This window comes from Pleurodeles waltl, chromosome 7, assembly GCF_031143425.1.
Source record: "Pleurodeles waltl isolate 20211129_DDA chromosome 7, aPleWal1.hap1.20221129, whole genome shotgun sequence".
NCBI classification, from domain to species: Eukaryota; Metazoa; Chordata; class Amphibia; order Caudata; family Salamandridae; genus Pleurodeles; species Pleurodeles waltl.
The window spans coordinates 81,936,841-81,956,137 of NC_090446.1; the positions used below are offsets into that span (position 1 = coordinate 81,936,841).

The 19,297-nt window shown below is 43.5% G+C and overlaps 1 protein-coding gene across 6 annotated transcripts in view; it reads left to right on the top strand.

Annotated features, from left to right (window-relative positions):
- PEX5 (peroxisomal biogenesis factor 5) overlaps positions 1–19,297 on the top strand; it is a 96,350-nt gene that overhangs the window by 22,071 nt on the left and 54,982 nt on the right. For all 6 annotated transcript variants that reach the window (XM_069243035.1, XM_069243038.1, XM_069243040.1 and 3 more), the window contains exon 3: positions 14,640–14,675. In XM_069243035.1, coding sequence (XP_069099136.1) covers positions 14,640–14,675 — 36 coding nt within the window. The remainder of the gene's footprint in view (positions 1–14,639; positions 14,676–19,297) is intronic.

Consider the following 19,297-nt stretch of genomic DNA (forward strand, 5'->3'; position numbering starts at 1 on the left):
GTTTGATTAAGTAGACTAAAGTTTGCTGCATGCATCACAGGAATCTAGCCCACATACCCATGAGGTCTAGCCACTTAACCTAGGACTTCTTTTAGTTTACTAAAAACATTGCCATCAGGGCAGGAGTGTTTCTCGGTTTGTTTAAATACTCAATTTTAATAAATATATTACTATTACTAAACCATGGTGTGGTAACATATTGTCATCTACTCACAGTAACTTTCCAAGAAATGTCCAAAAACAACCTCTCTAACTTGCAGCTTTACTAATAAAACTTTTTAGTGTATTAACAATCTGTGAAAATTGGCTATCATTAAACCATATCCTTTGCACATCAACATGTAAAGTATTCTGATTTGTCTTCATCCTATTTAAATATTATTTTCAACACACAGAAATATAAAAACGTGCTTTCACAAATGCTGAAATATATTTTGAAATGTTTGCACAGTTGACTTAGTCATTTAAATGTTGTGTGTTAGGAAAAACCTGACACCCTATGTCCTTTCATTTTACATTCTAAGCAGCAGGCCTCACAGTTCACCTCACAAAGTCCTGGAACTCTGCAGTCAGAAGGAAAATTAATTGTAAGAAAAAACTGATGTTTGATCTCGGTCTGTGAACATAGAGAAAATGTGACATAAGAACAAGATTTAAAAGCATCTTTTTTTGCCCCTCTACTTTTCAACTGAACAGAACACCTGTTCAGTGTCCACTCGCCAGAAGGGATGAATAAGTATTAAAAATAGCTCGACCTGATCAAATAAGACTCGCCAATGCGAGTGATCGAGTGGATTTTTTGGGCCGTGCAGTGCCTCGGTAGCGTGCTGAGATTTTTTGTGTTGATAAGACAAATGGCTTACCTAAAGAAATGAACTTTTGCTGTGAGATATAGCGGCAGCTAGATCAGGAGCACAAGTCTCATTATTTACACAAGTATCTTAAATCCTGATGGTCTTCTTGAATTATTTAGTTAATAACCTTTCCCTGCCTTGTACTAAAATGTAATCTTCCCCAATGACATTGTCTCAATCCGGCCATAAACACAAAGAAGGGATTACCTAAGACTCTATCTATATTCTTGTTTTATTGCAAGGATTTAGCGTATGCCTTCATGGCCTCAAGATTCTAGCAATGTTTCTGGTGCACGTAAACTCCTCAGACTCCAAGCCCCTTACAACCTGCAGAAAACAATTCCAAAATATGTGCCATGAGTCTGTGATACAGTTGCCTGCAAGATTCACGGAAGCTTTCCCTGCACTTGACATACATCTCCTAATAGGTAATGATCACCCAGATTAGTTTTCCACAAAATAAACAAATGGAGAAATCCTCTTCTGCCTCGAAGAAACTGCCCCACACTTCACAAGAATGACTTTTTCTTGCTCCTTTCCTGTTGGGAATCAGCAGACGTCTAAATCCTCTCAGACTTTTAGGGCTGCGTTATCAAAAGTGCCTGGGTTTACAGAGGCATTTTGCTTCCATTGTTTTCACCTCTGGGCATTTGATAGCCTCTTAAGAAATGTTTGTTGATGTTCTTGGGCCTTTCAGTTTAGTTCCACCTTCTATGGCATGTCCATGGTCATCTTCCCTATACCCAAGAAAACACTCAAGGGATATTTACAATGTACAATTCATGCCTTGTGTAAATAATGGCTTTATGTTCTTAGCTACGAAAGACCAACAATGCTTGGAAAAATAATTTTTGAGAAATGGATCTAATGCCTAATATACTTTCCCCATGTAGATTAATCATGTTGAAAATGGACAGCATTTTCCTGTAATTTGTTGGGTGAAAATATGTTTGCACCTTTTAAAACCAAATAAGGTGTAATTACATTTTGCTAAGTTTAAGCACTGGTAATCACTTCCATGTGAACCCTTGTTCGAGTTTAATGGTGAAGTTCAGAGACTGTGCACACACTCCACCACAAAAACTGTCCCAGCTTGTATAGAAGAAGCTCTGACTAAACAAAAAAGTACAGTGCAGAGAGGTAAACAGGCCTGGTATTAAGATGCAGCAGGCAGCACCCTGCAGTTCAGGGAGGTTCTCAATCTAGATCAGGACTGGCTGGTTCTGGGCGGACCAGGTGTGGCGTTGTGATGTTGAATGCTGTCCCCTCTAGCACTGTGCTGACCCAGGTTCTTAACATCACTCGTAAGCTGTAAAATGCTGGAAGTTAGACAAATAAGCATTCACTAATAATTGATCTAATTGATCCTACCTTGTTTCAAATTAGTTTTCAAGTCACTTGAAATCTCTGCAAAAGGTAACCGGTACATAAGGATGGAGAAATGTAATTGTTCTGAGAATTACTATGTCATAACAATAAAATACACACACACTCTTTAAACCTGTTTGACTAAGTATATTTACCCATGGTTCTAATTATGTATTGTTTGCAAATATGTGTGTGCATTCATGTGTGTGTGTATGAGTGTGTGTATATGTGTGTGTGTATATATATATATATATGTATATGTTTCTGTGCTTGGCATGTTTGTGGGTCATTGCATGGCTCCTGGGTGGGTGGTTATACTAGATATCTATGAATCCCTGCTCTCATCTTATCACACTTATCTACCCATCATCATATGTACTGTCTCTATCAAACTATCCACCATTCCCACTCTGACTCATCCCAAATCCTTTCTACTACTTTCATCTCCTAAATAACTCTGCCTAAGCTCTTCCCTCCGCTTCCACATCTAACTCACCAAACCTCACTCTAATACCATGACCTCCCACACAACCCTACTTAATTCTCCCTCATTTATCTCACCCTGCTACTATGCTCTCCCTAACCCTTCCACAGACTCTTCCCTCCTCCATCCCCCCTTTACTCATCCCAAGTCTTTGGATTGAGTAAATGAGGGATATACTCCCAATTAACACTTCTGGATTTCTTTCCTCCTCCACCTCTCCATTACTCCAGTCAATCTAACTAACAAACTCTCATATCCGCGGCTCAAATTAACTCATAATAATACTAAAACTGTACTCATATTTCCCGATACTAATCCATCACTAATTCTTGTTGGGTTCCAGAGTAGCGTTCTACTCACCGAAAAGCGCTTTGACGCCTTGTCAGGGGTAGTAAGCGCTATATAAATACTATTACAATACAATACAATACAATACAAGGCAATGTATGTGCTGCCTGGTACTTGTCCCCCTTGCGGCCCCTCAGTTTTCTCCACTGCTGCCAATACTCTACCAATATTCTCAGTTATAAGCTCAGCTCCATAGATAGTATTCCCAGTTCAGCACATCCTCTTCGGCACCTCTCCAAATAATCTGTATTAATAGCATGTAATGAGTAAGACCCCATATAAGTGGACTCTTATTCCTTCTTTTTTTCCTTTTATGCGAGTGATACTCCTGTGTGAATTCTTCATGATAATTTCCTGTTGAGTCATCTGTGAAGGTTTGCGGTAATTCTTTTTCCCACACAGGTTGAAACCACTCACAGCACCTTCTTTAATCACCAGATCAGTGGTGTGGAATTCCTATAGCCCAACGCCCAGAACATATTGTTTGGGGCCAAGGGCAAGTTTTCCTGTTTATTTTGTCCTTGGGACAAGTAGGCCTAACCCCCTGCACCACCAACCCTTTGGCTCCAAGTTTACAGTACCACATTATGGATCAGGGAAGGGCATTGACTGCAGTTAAGGTAATGTTTGTGTCCATAAGTTATAGCTGTTCAAACTTGTCTTTATGGTTTATTAATGCAAAGCCTTTAGTATCAGAGTGAGCACTCTAAGAAAATGTTCGAAGCTTGGACTGCGCTACTGACAGTGGTTTAAGCATAAAAATGTGTAGACACGTTTGTAAAGTTTAAAAATCATAGGCAACGTATAATGCTCCCAGAATGCTCTCTGGGTAGATGCAAATATTTGCAGAAGCTTGAAAGCAAGAGTTATTTTGTTGCTTTAAAAATAAAGTGCTCATTAAATGCAACTAGGACGTGTTTTTTTTTTTTTTTTTTGCTAAACTATTGTGAAATTTTAGGTACCATTCTTTTGAAGCATCATTAAGTAAAATATGTTGATACATGCTAGTATTTTCCCAAAAAATATTCTTAATGGAAAAAAACAGTGTAACCAATTTCAACAAGATTATGGGAAGCATAAAAATAAACAAGTAGTGACAAAGCCAATAGGTCTGACATTGGTGGTCAGCCTTTTGGTTTTGTCAATGCGTGTCTTGTTTTGACAGGGCTTTTGTAAAGCGTTATTGGTGTTGGAGTTGCTGGGCCCTCACCATCACCTCACCATTGGCAAAAAGCAGAAATATGTTTTGGTCTTAAAAAGCACACATTGCCACAGTAATTCCTGGCACTGAATAAAACTGTTATGTGCCAAAAGTTCTCCTTGGGAAACAGGAAAATGCAGTCACTCACAGTGAAGCCAGCTGACAAACAGAGAGTGATAGAATATAAATAAAAACAAAAGGTCTTCAATAACAATTAGGTGCCCATTTCTTAAAGAAAATAACAAAAGTGAACCAATGCATGTCCTTGCATTAATGCAGATTTACGACTTTAAGAATTCACAAGAATTTACAGACGTAAGCTAGGATGTCGTACTCCTAGAAAATATTTGTTCACAAGCAAATACGCAAGTGTAGATTTGCTCATGCAAAAATCTGTTGAACGTTTACATGTTCACTTTCCCTCAAACACTTTTTCCCAACCCTAGAAGTTTTACTTCTGCCCACATCAGGAGTAAATTTCCAACCTTTCTCAGTATGAGAAAAGAGAAGAGCTAAAGAAAACCTCTAAAACATACAAGTTACTAGGTATGTACAGACTCAAAAGGGCACTCCAACCCTGGACCTATTTCTTACCCTTTTCTCCAGCCCCGATATGTAGGTCTGCTGAAATGTGCAAAATAAAGGAACTGCTAGTACTCAAACCCTACAGTATGAACCCTGGCTTAATTGGAGAGGCTGTTATTCAAGCTCCTATATAATGAGATTGTTGCCACAATTTGTCACCGCACTACATGGCATCGATGGGAAAAGCAGATTTATGAAGTAGATATTTGATAAAATTCCACACCCCTGCTAGGTTCATATCCCAGTACATTACTTGCACACATTGATAAATCTCTTCTTCCCCAGCCTAAATCTTGCTATCAGTTGCTCAAGTGTTTGTATTTTTCCCTTCGCAAACATATCACTAATCTTGGTGAACTTCACTTTTTGCCACCTGTGACAGACCTCTGTCTAGAGATAGGTTAACAACTGGGTTAACCAGTATCATCATATTGCAAGGGAAGCTTGTAAGCCCCACTTTGTCCCTTATTGTTGGGGTAGCTTGTATTATTGGAGGCTAGTACATTTTTAGATCACCATCGTTCACAAGGAAACCATCAACTGCACCACCTCGATTGACAATGGCTTCCCAACATTAGGATATCTCGGTTTCAAACTCCAAACCAACGGCAAATCCACCATCAGAGGCACCCTCACCTACTGACCACCTGGACCACACCCCTGTTTCTGCAACTTCATCGCCCCCTCACCGTTGACTCGAACAACTACATCTTTCTTGGTGACCTAAACTTCCACCTTAATGACACCAGCAACCACAACACCACCAGCCTCCTCGAAATCATGAACAACATTAGCCTCACCCAACTCATCAACAACCCCGCAGGACACACACTGGACCCCATCTTCACCTTCAGCAAACGAGTCAAATACAGCCACGTCAACGAACTCACCTGGACTGACCACTCCATAATCACTTCAACATCTGCAGCCCACACACCTCCACCACCATGCCATCATACCCCACATCAGCTGGAGCGAAGTTACACAGACCCAATAGACCGATGCTCTCAACACATCCAACCCAGACACCGCTGCAAACCTGGCCCTATGTCAAGAACGTCAACACCTGGATAACCAACAGCGTCAACCTGCGTCGCCCCCATCAATACTAACATGCACATTAGACCCAGCAAGCAAGATGGTACAAGGAAGAACTGAGAACAGCAAACCGCCTCTGCAAAATCCTGGAGAGAAGCTGACACGAAAGTAGGAACACCCTCGACAGGACTGCCTTCAAGTCCTCCCTAAGCCATTACCACAGACTGATGAGAGGAAGAAGTGTGTCCTAGCCGATCAGATCAACGTCCGCTCCAACTACAGCAAATAACTTTTCAAGATTGTCCGGGAGTTCTCTAATCCCATGGCCACAAAAAACAGCATAACCACTTCTCAAGAACTGTGACAGCCTCGCCGTCTTTTTGTCCTAACAAAATCAGCACCATCTACAGAAATTCTGAGCCCACGCAGACAGATTCCAACCCCGCCACCCCCCACCTCCATATCACCACCTGCTCCATACAGCTGTGGAACCAGCTCACTTCCTGGGCACTGCCACCCACATAAGCACGTCCACTCAGGAGCTATTGCGGACCCGTGCCCACACCACATATTCAATCTCTGAAACCACAGGAACCGTCACAAACTAACCTCTGTTAAACACCTCTCTTACAACAGCCACTTTCCCTAAAGACTGGAAACATGCTGAGATCAAACCTCTATTCAAGAAACCATCAGCTGTCCCGACAAACTCAGAAACTACTGACCTATCCCCCTCCCTCCTTACCAGCCAAGGTCCTGGAGAAGGCCATCAAGGGGCTGCTCACAAGACACCAGGAACAGAACCACCACCTCAACACCTCTTAGTCTGGATTCTGTAGCAACCACAGTACTGAGACCGCTCGGATAGCCACTGCCAATGATATACAAACCATCCTCGACCCAGGTGAGACTGTTCACTCATCCTCTTAGACCTCTTCAACTCTGTATCTCATACATTATTATCACAAAACTACACTATATCGGAATACAAGGAGACACTCAAATGGATCACCTTCTTTCTCACCGTAGGAACTCAAAATGTCTGTCTTCACATGCTCATCTCCAAACCCAAAGATAACATTTGTGACGTACCCCAAGGATCATCCCTCAGCCCCATTCTTTTCAATATGTACATGACTCGCTGGCCGATATTGTCAGATCCCACAAACTAAACATAAGTTCCTATGCAGAAGACACCCAACTCATCCTCTTCCTCTCCGTAGAACCCCCACCACCAGAACCAACTCCCTTAGGTGCATGACGAGCATTGCAACGTGGATGAAAAAGAACTGTCTGAAGCTCAACTCTGACAAAACGGAAAGTCTAATCTTCGGCAATCTTCAATCTAGGACCTTCACCCACTCCAGCGGAACAAGCCCGACACCTCAACATCATCCTAGACAGTGAACTGACCATGAGATCAAAGATCATCAGTCTCCTTTGCCTGTTTGTTTATCCTATGAATATTCTGAAGAATCTTCACTCCAGGCACTCAGGCCCTCATCACCAGCCGACTCGACTACGGAAGCACACTCTACACAGAGATCTCCACCAACCTCCTACAGAGACTTCAGACCATACAGGGCGCTGCCGCCAGACTCATCCTTCACCACCCACGTGGAACACACATCACCCCTACCTCAGAAGACTCCACTGTCTCCCCATATAGAAAAGATGTAAATTCAAGCTACTTATGCATGCATACAAAGCTCTACACAACCAGGGACCTGCCTACATCAACCAAGGCTTCAGCTTCTACCACACCTCAAGACAGTTACGCTCTGCTTCCCTCTTCCTCCCTTACACACCCCACATCCACTGCAGCGGAAGAGAAGGATGCTGCTTCTCCTAACTGGCAACCAAGACCTGGAACAAGCTTTCACTTAAACTATGAACGTCCTCCTCTTTACTGGAATTCCGAAGGACACTGAAGACCTGGTTTGCGACTGAACCCTTCAGCCCCAGTGTCTCGGTACTCCACCCCCCGGTGATCAGCCGCACCCATACAAATCCACTGATTGATTGATTGATATAGCAAATCTGGGGCAAGGGAAGATGAGGAATAAAGTGCTACAATGTACACATTTTTTGAACCAGGTGCACAAATCTCTTTAAAAATGTATATATTATATAATCTATCTAAGGAGAGGAAGGATGAAAGATAAAATGCAACAATTCATCATGATTTCTCAAGTTAAAATTCACTATTAATGGATATATAAAACTGTTGCTTATATCACTTAAAGGAGGACAAAGATGGAATACATCCTGGGAGCCTTCGTTACATAAATTGCATATCCTTGAAGTCTGTTGGTCATCTTTCCATCTGTCTTTCAAAGTATTAAGGGAAAGAGTACTGCTCTCCAAAAGCAGAATTACCCGCTTCACATTCTGAGACATTAGTTAGCAACAATAAGGTACAGATCGAAAACTGCTACCAGCAATAAATATTCCAAACAGTTTCAAGTTATTGCAATGACTACTATCTCGACTAAGGCTAAAAAAAAAAAAATCCTTTGAATCTTAAGGAAATTACTTAACTGACCTGGTGACCATTTTTTTTTTTTTTTTTTTAAAACAAATCCTTACTACAATAAAAAATTTCAGAAATATTATTAAATTAATTCTAGGTCTGATTCAAAATAAGGGACCAGCAAAGCCGTTAATGAGGCAACTGGCATCTGCAAGAATGTATGGCCTCATCTCCTTACGTTTGCTGAAGCTTAATCAAAAATGCTCGAGATGCCCAATTCTAATCTGGGGCCTGGACTGGGAATGAAGAGCACAGACTAAAAAAAGTCTGTAAAATTTTGCCTTCATATAGATCGACCAATATGATGCTGAAATATATTCAAGTGCGTAACAGAGTGTAGCAGGGGTTTTGATTATAAATATTTAGTAAATAATTAAAATGTCTTTTCCCCATTAAACCATAAACTTTTTGTAAACCCTGACAGTGGGCAAGTGCCCAGTCCCGTCACTTTGATGAGACTTTGGTCAGTCGCTCTGAGACCTTTCTGGATTCAGCAGCCCTCTTCTCCACAGTGCTTGACATCAGTGATGGTGCACATTCATGCACTTTCTGGTCACTGTGGCAGTAGCCTGATTAATGCAGTCTTCGGCGTCACAGCTACTAGTTGCTATTGATAGACCTCGGATCTTCTGAGTAGGGCTCTCCTTCAGGCACTTCTGGGAGTAGTGCTGGGTTCTCTAGTCGCAGAGGGGTACCCGGGTACCCAGGTGGGCATGACTGGGTTGCAGTCTTTACTTCCTTTGGCTGGTCTGCATTGTACATCATGAACTGACAGTGCTGCAGTCACACCAGCGCATTCAGCGGTGCCACTGACAGATACACATCCCTGGACTAGCCAATCTGGGACACAGCTCCAGTACCTTGGAGCCGATGGTCATGGTACACTGAGCCCACCCTGCACACTTCAGCAGGGCAATGGTTTCTCCAGTGAAGCAGCTCAGATCAGTCAGTGCTCTTGACCGCATCGGTCATTCAGGTTATGAGCCTCTATTGCACAGACCCTTGCACAAGGACCCGCTGCTCCAGCGCTTTCCAGCTGTCCACTCCTGCAGGGTTGACTCTTTCATGCCCTCTCACTCAGGCAGGGCTTTTTGGGTTCCAGGACAGATCGGCAGTTTTCTCCAGTACGGACCCCCGGTGATGTGCCTCACCTCTGTACAACTGGTTATCTGGCAGATCCAGCCCATTGGTTGGGCAGTGGTCTTCTGATTACTCCTCAAAGTACACCCTTCCTCAGATGACGAGAACTTTGAACTGAAAGAAGTGGGTCATCTGCTCCCACTCTATACAGAATTGGCAGACAATGTGAGAGCAGTCAGTACCCTGACTATCAATGGCTACATCTGAGAGTAATGAGGTTGAGAGACAAAAGGCTTCTCGTCCTTCCAAAGACCCTTCACATCCAGACAACAGATACTGCACTCCCATCCTTCACCCCGCGATCCACCGAGTGGTAGCTCCCGAAAGGCTAATCATCAGCCCTCTGTATCGGAAAGGACCTAATCGATTTTCTAAGAGGAGCCTGTTTCCTCTTTTGCCTTTTCTGTGGAGATGCCTGCTTCCTCTTCCGCAATTTCAGTTTCTGGATTACCTCCCTCCTGTCTCAAGTATGTCCGTAATACACCTCCACTGGCTGCGAAAGCAACCTCACCTCTATCTTGTGCACATGAACAGGCTAAAGGCTTTCAAGAAAGAACACACAGATCTGCCTTATTCTGGTTCAGTCATTCTCCCATGTAGGGCTTATCACTCTACTAGCATGCATGCACATGCGCCGGCCTACAGGATCTTGGCGCTAGGATTCCAGGGTCACTGCCACCAGCCGAACTTTTGAATGAGAGGGTAAGTAGGCTGTCACACACAATACAGGTGAAAAGACTTGGTTAGTCTATAACAACTACAAAACAGAGTATACTGCCACATCCATACTACACATGTAAAACCTGTGACCGAGACAGTAGTCCAGCTGTGAAGTGCATGAAAAGTCTAGAACTTCTTGTAAGTTAAGGGTAGGCTTAGAGCTCTTTGCACACACTCAATTAGTGTGAGTCTGGGGCCACGATCCAAAAACAAGAATAACACACTATTATAGTTCGGCATGCAGGGCAGGGAGATGACTGTGCACCATACATGGAACATTTCTGTCCCAACAACAACGTTTAAGAGTAAAGTGCCAGCAATGACACCCTGTGGCACAGAAATGCTGTCCTGTGGCCGTTGTGAACTAAAAGAAGGGCATTGTTGGAAATGTATAATCAACCTTCCACCAAATACGATAATGCAATGTGAACTGGGTCCTCCGTTTTGGCGTGTAACATCGGGTAACACACTTATGATTTATGCAGGATTTCTCTACGAGAGTACAAGAGAAAATATCATCCAGTTGTTGGAAGGCAATCCATAAATTCCAGTAGAAGTAGGGCGACTCTAATCTGCAGCCAGATAAGTGGTTCAGCAAATTTCATTAGAGAAAGACAAAAGTACTTGGAAAACAAATGTCAGTAGCCCTCACCTGATCAACACTTGGTGATTGAGAAATGTTATTGTATGTGAGTAAATTTCCTGGTCACAGAATCCGGCTGAGATACTGAACATAAAATTAGGATTGAAGACTTTTTTTTTTTTTTTTGTGGCTTTCCCCAAACATGGCTGTCTGCTCGAGATTAAATGAAGGGATTGTATATGCACCTTATATGTTACATGTACGGTAGCCTGTGAGTTTCTCGATTGTTTACTGTTTTTATTTCTTCACCGTTTATATTTAAAACATTTTTTTTTTTTTTTTTAGTATGGAATTTTTTCTTCTTGCCAAGTTGCAATCATCATTTTGCTGCAGTGCTATTAGGTTTATGCAGCTGGGCTTATGAAATATCTTTCATCAGTTAGTAGGTTTCTTAAGAAATGTGTTAGCTGGTATATTGTATCTATGCGTAGTTTGTCTAATAAAATCAATTTGTTTGTAAAACATAAATATTACTAAACAGGAGTGTGGAATTTATTTAAATATCTACTTGTCCTTGGGACAAGTTGTTTCATAAATCTACGTGTCCTGTAAAATAAATAAATAACAAAAATGCATTTATCCCTATGGTTCCATTTTAGTGCGGTGACATATTTTGGCAATAATTTCATTATGTAAGAGTTCTGATAATAGCCTCTCAGATTATGCCAGGACTTTGAATACTAGCAATTCTGTTATTTTGCCACCGTTCCACAGATCTACATACTGGGGCTAGAGGTAGCGGAAAGCAATAGTACCAGGGTTGGAATGTCCTTTTCAGTCTGTGCAAAACCTAACTTGCAAGTTTTAGGGGTTTTCACCAGCTGTTCTCTAATCTTTTCCTATACTGAGACAGGCTGGAAATTAACTCCTGATAAGGGCAGAAATAAAACTTCTTCCAAGGTTGGGGAAAAGTGCGGTTGAAGGGAAAGTGAACTTGTAAACTCTCAACAGATTTTCACATGAGCAAACCTACACATGTATATTTGCTTGTGCTAAAATGCAGTTCATAAATATTTTCTAGGAATACAATTTCCTGGCCTACTTCTGGTAATCCATGAAAAGGCGTTAATCTGCGCTAACACAAATACATATACTGAGAAATGAAGAAAACCACGGCACATCTCAAGGTCAAAGTATAAGCCATTTATTCCTTGGTACTGTAACAGGAGAGTTGGTAGCCTGATCCAATGAAGTACACTAGGTAAGTGATTAATAGGCCAATACAATTTCTTGTAGTTGAAAGAAAACAGCCGACACGTGTTTCGTCCCACTGGACTTTTTCAAGGCTTTAACAATATGGAGGTATTGTGTATAATATGAGATTCCAGTTATCACGGATATGGAACAAATAAGCAAAGTATGGCATGAGTCAAAAGGGAGTCCAGAGACCATGATACGTCTGCTGCCGGTCTCCCGTCATTTATGTTCACGGATCGCGTCTCATCTGAAGTGAAGTGCAAATTTCGACCTTCCAAAATAAACCTTAAGCTGGCATAAACCTTTTTTTAATTCCTAAACGTGATCTGTTAGGGTAGGCCCTAAGCAAAATTTGGATATGTACTTTTAAGGTTTAACTGTCCTGGTAACAAAAAACTCCAGATTTTTCACCTCTTCCAGGGGATAATATATGGGTTGTCTTTTATGCCCTTAGACAAGCTGGGGTCATGGCAGGGGAGGACTCTAGAAGCTTTTCCAACTTCAAAGTGGGGCACCAGGTAGAGGTTGTGGACCCACAGACTCAATACTTCAGATCACATCTGCCAGGAAGATGGACTGCCCATCTAAATACTGGACTGCTGCCCTGCTTGCTGACCAAGGACTGCTTGCTGCTCAAGGCCTGCGGTTGCTGCATCTTGACTATTCCACTGCTCTAACCCCCCTAATTAATCCAGCCTGCCTGTGTGAACACAGGACTCCAAGGAATCTCAAAGGGTCAGTTGGCTGGCTCCATGTTCAACACACAGGGACATAACAGGCTTCTACGTCGATGCATCTCTGCGCAACCTGCCATTGAATCCGGCCCAGCACTACACACCTCAGCGCAAGTCCTCACAGGCCCTGGCGGCTTCTTCTATGCAGCCCTATGCCAACACTGCGCCAGCGCAACACATCTCATCTCCTGTGCCATCACAGCTCAAGTCTCCACAAGCCCCACCGGTTTCCTCAACAACGAAGCAGGACCTTGCATCGCAGCTATTCGTGGACAGTCTTGGACTTGGCTGCTGCGCAACGTATCTTGACGCTGAACCTTGCATCACAGCTCCACATCAAAGGATCTTCAATACCAGCCCGTGTGGCTCGATTCAAGAACTTTGCATCTCAACACCCATGTCCACAAGGTACTTTTCAGCATACTGAACTCAGGCATTTTGGTGTCAATTCATTTATTTTTATTTTACTCTGTTTTTCTAAATTGGTATGGGATGTTTTTTGTGTTGTGTTTTCACTTTATTACTCTTTGTGTGCTGCATAAATCCTTAACAGATTGCCTCTAAGTTAAGCCTGACTGCTTTTATGCCAACCTAGCTGAGGGTTAAGCATAGGTTAATTTGGGTTATGCTTGTGTTTCACCCTGACAAGAATTGTTGTTGTTGCTTGAGTAGGGTTTCACCTCTCACAACCAGTAATTCTATTTCTCACACAAGTGATGCAGTATTGTGTTGGCGTTTGATTAGAATATAAAAGGTGCATGCTTTCTGTCTTTGCCCAATAATAGTACTATTTTGGTATGTTATGACCTCAAGATCGCAGCCACATAGGTTTTGGTGGACAAGAGGAGGGTTGGGTGAGTTACTGATGAGAGAGTTAGTGATGGGCTGGAATACTTTGCTGACTGTCACTAGGATTATATGGCAGTTTGAACAAAACAAAGTAAGGCTTTGTTAGATTTTCCTAGGAGAGAGATGAAGCAAGTCCCCACTCTGCTACGGATTATCTTCATCCCTACCCATAGTTTGAAATAAAGTCTGATTAGGTGCCTCTCGATAACAAATTTTACTGTAATCTAGCTTTGTTCTGTTTTGTGGGGGGAGGGAAGAGAGAGATCCGTGAAAGTGTGATAAGCCTTTACTCCACCTAATCCAACCTCTAAGCTCTGAGACGTTGATTATCGTAACATTGGGTGCTGCTTCATAGTTCCAGTATCACAAGAAATGTATTTTTTCCAGTGAACAAGTAAAGCTTATTCTAAAGAATAGAATTACTTTATATTCTTTGCTAAGTGAGCTTCAGTTGGAACCCTAAATGGTAGTGCAGGAGCAGAAAATATGGTGCAAGGCCATACAAATCTCAGAGAAAAGAGTGATTAATAAAATCTTAATGTTTCTGCTGGCTGTAAGGGATGGCCAGGAAGGGGCAGAAGCATGGATGCAAGAGATAAAGGAACTGTAGAATAAGGAAGGGGAGCGAGAACCTGATAAATGAAATCTTTGGGGTGGCATGGTGCTCAAAAGGTCGATGTATTAAACTCAGATCTGTGACTGGGGGTGAGTGTTTGAAAAGTTTCAGCTCTCCGTCCATCATCCTTTTGTGTTGCTAAAATAAAATCTTTGTCCAAATTAATCTAAATAGATTGGTTCACCATTGTTAAATCCGAAGCTGCAAGTTGTACATGGATTGAAGGAGCCATGTAGGAGGTTATGTTCTAGTGGAGTTGCATGATAGCTGCTTGTGCCTGTATTTTATGAAGGTATGTCATGTATGCCTTTCTTTTCTGTGGTCTTTAGGTGCTGAGGCCTCTAGGAACTGCATCTGAAGAGGAGGTAAGTCCATTGTGGGACTGCTTCAGGGGGGGGGGACTGTGTATTCCCATGTTGGTGCGCTCTGCTTCTTGGCACTTTTTTACCTTCCTAGTTGATCTTCACACTCATTTCATTGCATGCTTGTTATGTGTTCTTGAACTCCCTCCTGCTATATGCTCTGCATTGTACACATTATCATGCTGGGCTATGCCACCTGACACAGGGGTAAATCTCTGTTATAGAGCGCCTTGCCCAGAACCACCAGTCCTGGCTCTAGTGCCTCAGGCTTCTTCTGTTTGTGTGCATCTTCCACATAAAGCCCTTCAATCTCAAATGTTTTAATCCTCTTGCTCTACCATTGCTTCTCTGTGTAGTACCTATAGTGGAGAATATACATCTCTTCTTCCTAACCTCATCCTGCAAATGTCTTCCAACATTGTTCTTTCCCGCTTTCTTGAGTCCTCGTCTTGATTCCTGTACGTGGGTGTATAGTCATTACATATTCAAATAATTAGTCTTTAGATGGCAAGGGGGATTGTGAATGGCACAGGATGATGTATAGCACAAGGTGATGTAAGCTCCAGTGATCAGTCACTCCACGTCATTAGTCCTCTGCTTCCTCCGCAGCTTGCTAAATGTTATCCTGGAGGAGATACAACTGTTGTGACTTCCGTTTTGCAGGCAGTCTGTGACTTGCTATATGCTGTCTCCCTTATCTGTCATAGTCTATTTTTCTCTTAACACATTTGTTTGCTACTCCCCTTTTTATGTTATTGCTTTGGTGTCATGTTGGCAGTCAGAGGCTATCTTTTCAGTGCCATAGCTCCCTCACCTTTCCTGAATACCCAGCAGCATTGTTATTTGTGGTTGTGGCTTGTTTTTTAGCTCGGGTTCATACCATGCCCATTCTGTCCTCCCAAGGAACACAGCACCCTCCGCAGCCCCTTATATTCATTCCTTCATTTGTCTTGGGGGCTGCATCTTTTGACACCTTTCTGCTGACATCCTGGCAGTGATCCAGGGTGGGATCCAGGGTAACATCTGGGCGTATGTGCTCTTGTTACTGAGTTTTTCTTGTTCCATTAGGAAGCAGCTACAACAGTAGCAAAATGATGATTGACACTGTTCAGGGTTTCATGCAGTAGGCAGTTGCTCCTGGACCTCAGCTGTCGGGAGATGATGTTGTTACTCATGGATAAGTCTTACTATGGCTCCGCAAGTGAACAACCCCTTCAGCACTCGACTGTCAGTGGTAGCGAAGGCGAGCAGTTGCAGGCTTCTCTGGGAGGTAGTGTGAGGGCGCTCAAATTTAGGATTAGGGCAAAGTCTGATTACAGCTCTCTTCCCTCAAGGTATTTTGCACTGAAGACTTTAAAAGTTTGGTAGTTTTAGTCCCCCCCCCCCCCCCCCCACTCCCCCCCCTTAGTTCAGATGACAAGTTTTTTACCATCCACATTGGAACAGTCCTTTCGGGCAGCTGCCCAGCCTTTTCTCAACATGCCCTCTGCTTCCCACGTCTGAGTGGAGGCCTGCCACCTTGCAGCTCTGTCTGGGGCCTCCTCAGTAGTTGCAGGTGACAGTCCAGCCAATGCAGCCTCAGCCATCCTTCTGCTGCACATCTTGTTACCCGCTGTCACTGGTTGAACAGGCAGGGACGGCGAGCCCCTCAGGAGGCGTAATCTCTTCACGGAACAGGTGGCTTCTGCCTGGGTAAGTTCTCTGGGATTGGTGGAGCTACACACAGGCCACAGTTCTTCCTGCAGTACCGCAGTGCACCTGCTGATATCCTTCTGGCGGTGTAGCCATTGAGAGGCTGATCTCCTTCTCAGCAGTGAAACCATGTGCAAGCCAATTTTTCTGGGCATTAGTCGATACAGACGATCTTCGGACTAATAAGGCCATGAACAGGCCAATCATCATCTTGGCAGTACAGCAATGCACACAACGGTTTGGACTCATATGACAGCCCCTACCGGGCTTCAAAGATCTCACGGTGATTCATTGTTACTTCCTTGAAGTACTGCTGGAGAGACTGCATGCTAGCTGGTACTAGGGTATACATATCAGTTTTTGCAGTCCTGCTCCTCCACTGGGACTGGGGACATGGTGCACTACACTCCTCCCAAACTGTTACTCCTCCTGTGGTGTTGGCAGACTCAGTCCCCTTCTCAGCATACAGGGTTGCTTCTAGGTACTTCAGGACACATACACAGCTCTTTCAGCAAAATGTCTAACTCAAGTGATATCTCTTCACTGCTGGAATACAGTCAGCTTGACACTAGGCCTGGTTGCACATATGCTATCTAAGTTCTCTGAGGAGCATCCCTACCATGGCCATATAGAACTTGGAACGGATACAGAAATCAGACAGAAGATGTGTACCCACTGCTTTCACTGGCGTGATTCACATTTCAAGTCTCTTTTCAGGCTACTTTCCAGACAAAGCCTTTGTGTAGAGTGACGCTTCTCACAGCAAGGTAAAAATATTCAACCTGGAGCACGCACAACAGATGCACAAGGAGATGTGAGGTTTTCACATCTTGCAGTCATAATCCCGCTGAAAGAACAACCAGGGAAAGATAAAAGGGCAGGCCTCGCCTTGCACAACACTAAATGACAGTTTAGTAATAGTAACCAGCAACTCTTTGTTCAGCAAAAGGACTACTTAAATTTCTAAAAGAGTAATTTCTGATGGATATGTCAAACCTTCGACTCCTCACCCTGTGACTATCCCCCTGCACCAGAGTGGATCTGGAAACTCTAAAAGCAGTGCTCTTGCACACCAGTATGTGGTGGTGTGGTGTGGTGTGGTGTGGTGTTGTGTTGCTTTGCAATGACTTTGTTTACTCCAAAAGGGATGAACGAAGAAACATATAAGCAGCATCCATGCATGCTGACATCAGTTCCTCTGTTTCTGCACCTTCTGGTGCAGATCTGGGGCTCCTACCTTTTTCTTCTTACCATGAAGATATTTTTCTCAACTATTTTTCTCAATTCTACCTCTGCTCAGCGGATTGCGTCGCTGCCTAAGTCTACATGGTTTAAACCTTGTAGGGATTGCCACAAACCGATGTCTGTGACACATCCCCATGTGGTGTGCCTCTGGGGTCTGGCATGTAGCTCCATGGCCTGTGACAAGTGTGCCCGGATTAAACAGAAAGGCCACCGAGAGCGCGAGTCAAAGCTGTATGTGGCAAAACACAGTAAGACTCCACGCAGGTCCTGCTCCTGGCCAAAGTTGAGTACAGATCAGCTCCCTTCTCACTAAGGTGCTTCCTTGACAGATCCTCTTTGTGGTCAAAGCCTTCGAGCAACTCTGAAAAGAAGCTTATGAAGTCCAAGCGGGACTCTGCCCCTTTCCACTACTATTGGTCTCTGCGCCTCTAGGTCCTGCTCCTATTCCACAGAGGTGCTGATTCCAACTGTATTCTTGAAGCATCTCGAATTCCCGTGTCCGGAGGTGATGTCCCAGCAGATTGAAGCCTTTAAAGAAGCCATGCTGCACATCTTCAACATGCATCAGACTTTCTTTGGCGCACTTTTGGGCTCCAAGGATCTGCAGAGGCCTCCAGTCTGGTTACTGCCAGTGGATCTATTCTCTGCGCCATCTGTGCCCCCTTTAAACCACCTTTGTGTTCCACACTGGCATTGACTAGGACTTTAGTTCCAATGGCAAAATCTGTGCTTGTCCCCTGGACGTCGACACCAGTGCTAGTGCCACCAGAGAAGGATCTACAACATATTGTGGTGTCCGACTGAGCAGAATTCACTTTGACCGGGGTAATCATTCTGACATGTGAACAATACCACTGTTGCGCACAAACACTGCACCAACTTTTTGGCTCGTACTCTGGCCATAGCCATCCATATAGCGACGATTCTGGCAGTGAATGGGATCAGTTTACCCCACCCTATTATGAGGAAAACTAGAATGTTGTCCTACAAGGTGCCATTGGACTGGATACCTCGGGAATACTGAGTTAGTTTCCTCCCAAATCCCACTAGAGCAGCAACTGAGGAAAGTACATCTTTTGCCACGATCATCAGGGAAGCTGTTGAAGTCCTTGACCTCCATTTCTCCACTATGGAGGTAAAGACTAATGTCCTCACTGAGGTCCTACAGCCTGTCCAGGTGCTGACCAAACCTCTCATGTCTTTCAACGAGGGTCTCATTGACACACTGTTGGGCACTTGGGCTAAGCAATGTTGCGGCCTTCTGGTCAATAGTCCAGTCGCACATTGACATAGACCAGGCAGGTGACAATAATTTTCTGACCGAGCACACAACCCCTGAAAGTTTTGAGGTCAGACGTCCATCTGCCAAGTGAACCCTAAGGCCTTTCAGACTACTCTTGTAGACAGAGAATCCAAATATCTGGCAAAAGAAAGTTTTCAACGGCTAACTTCGCCTTGAGGTCTCTTAACGCCAGCTGCCTCTGGGATGCTTTACCCATGCACTCTGGTACATGGTTGTAGAAATTTTACAAGCAGTCCCAGAAGACTGTAAGACTTACTTGTTTTAAACTGTTCAGTATGACCAGGATGCAGGTACGTTTATTGTCTGATCAGGCCTACGCATGCCTGATTGTCTGGGATGGGCAGTTGGAACATGTGTGGTTCTTCAATGCTTTTCCAAGGATGTT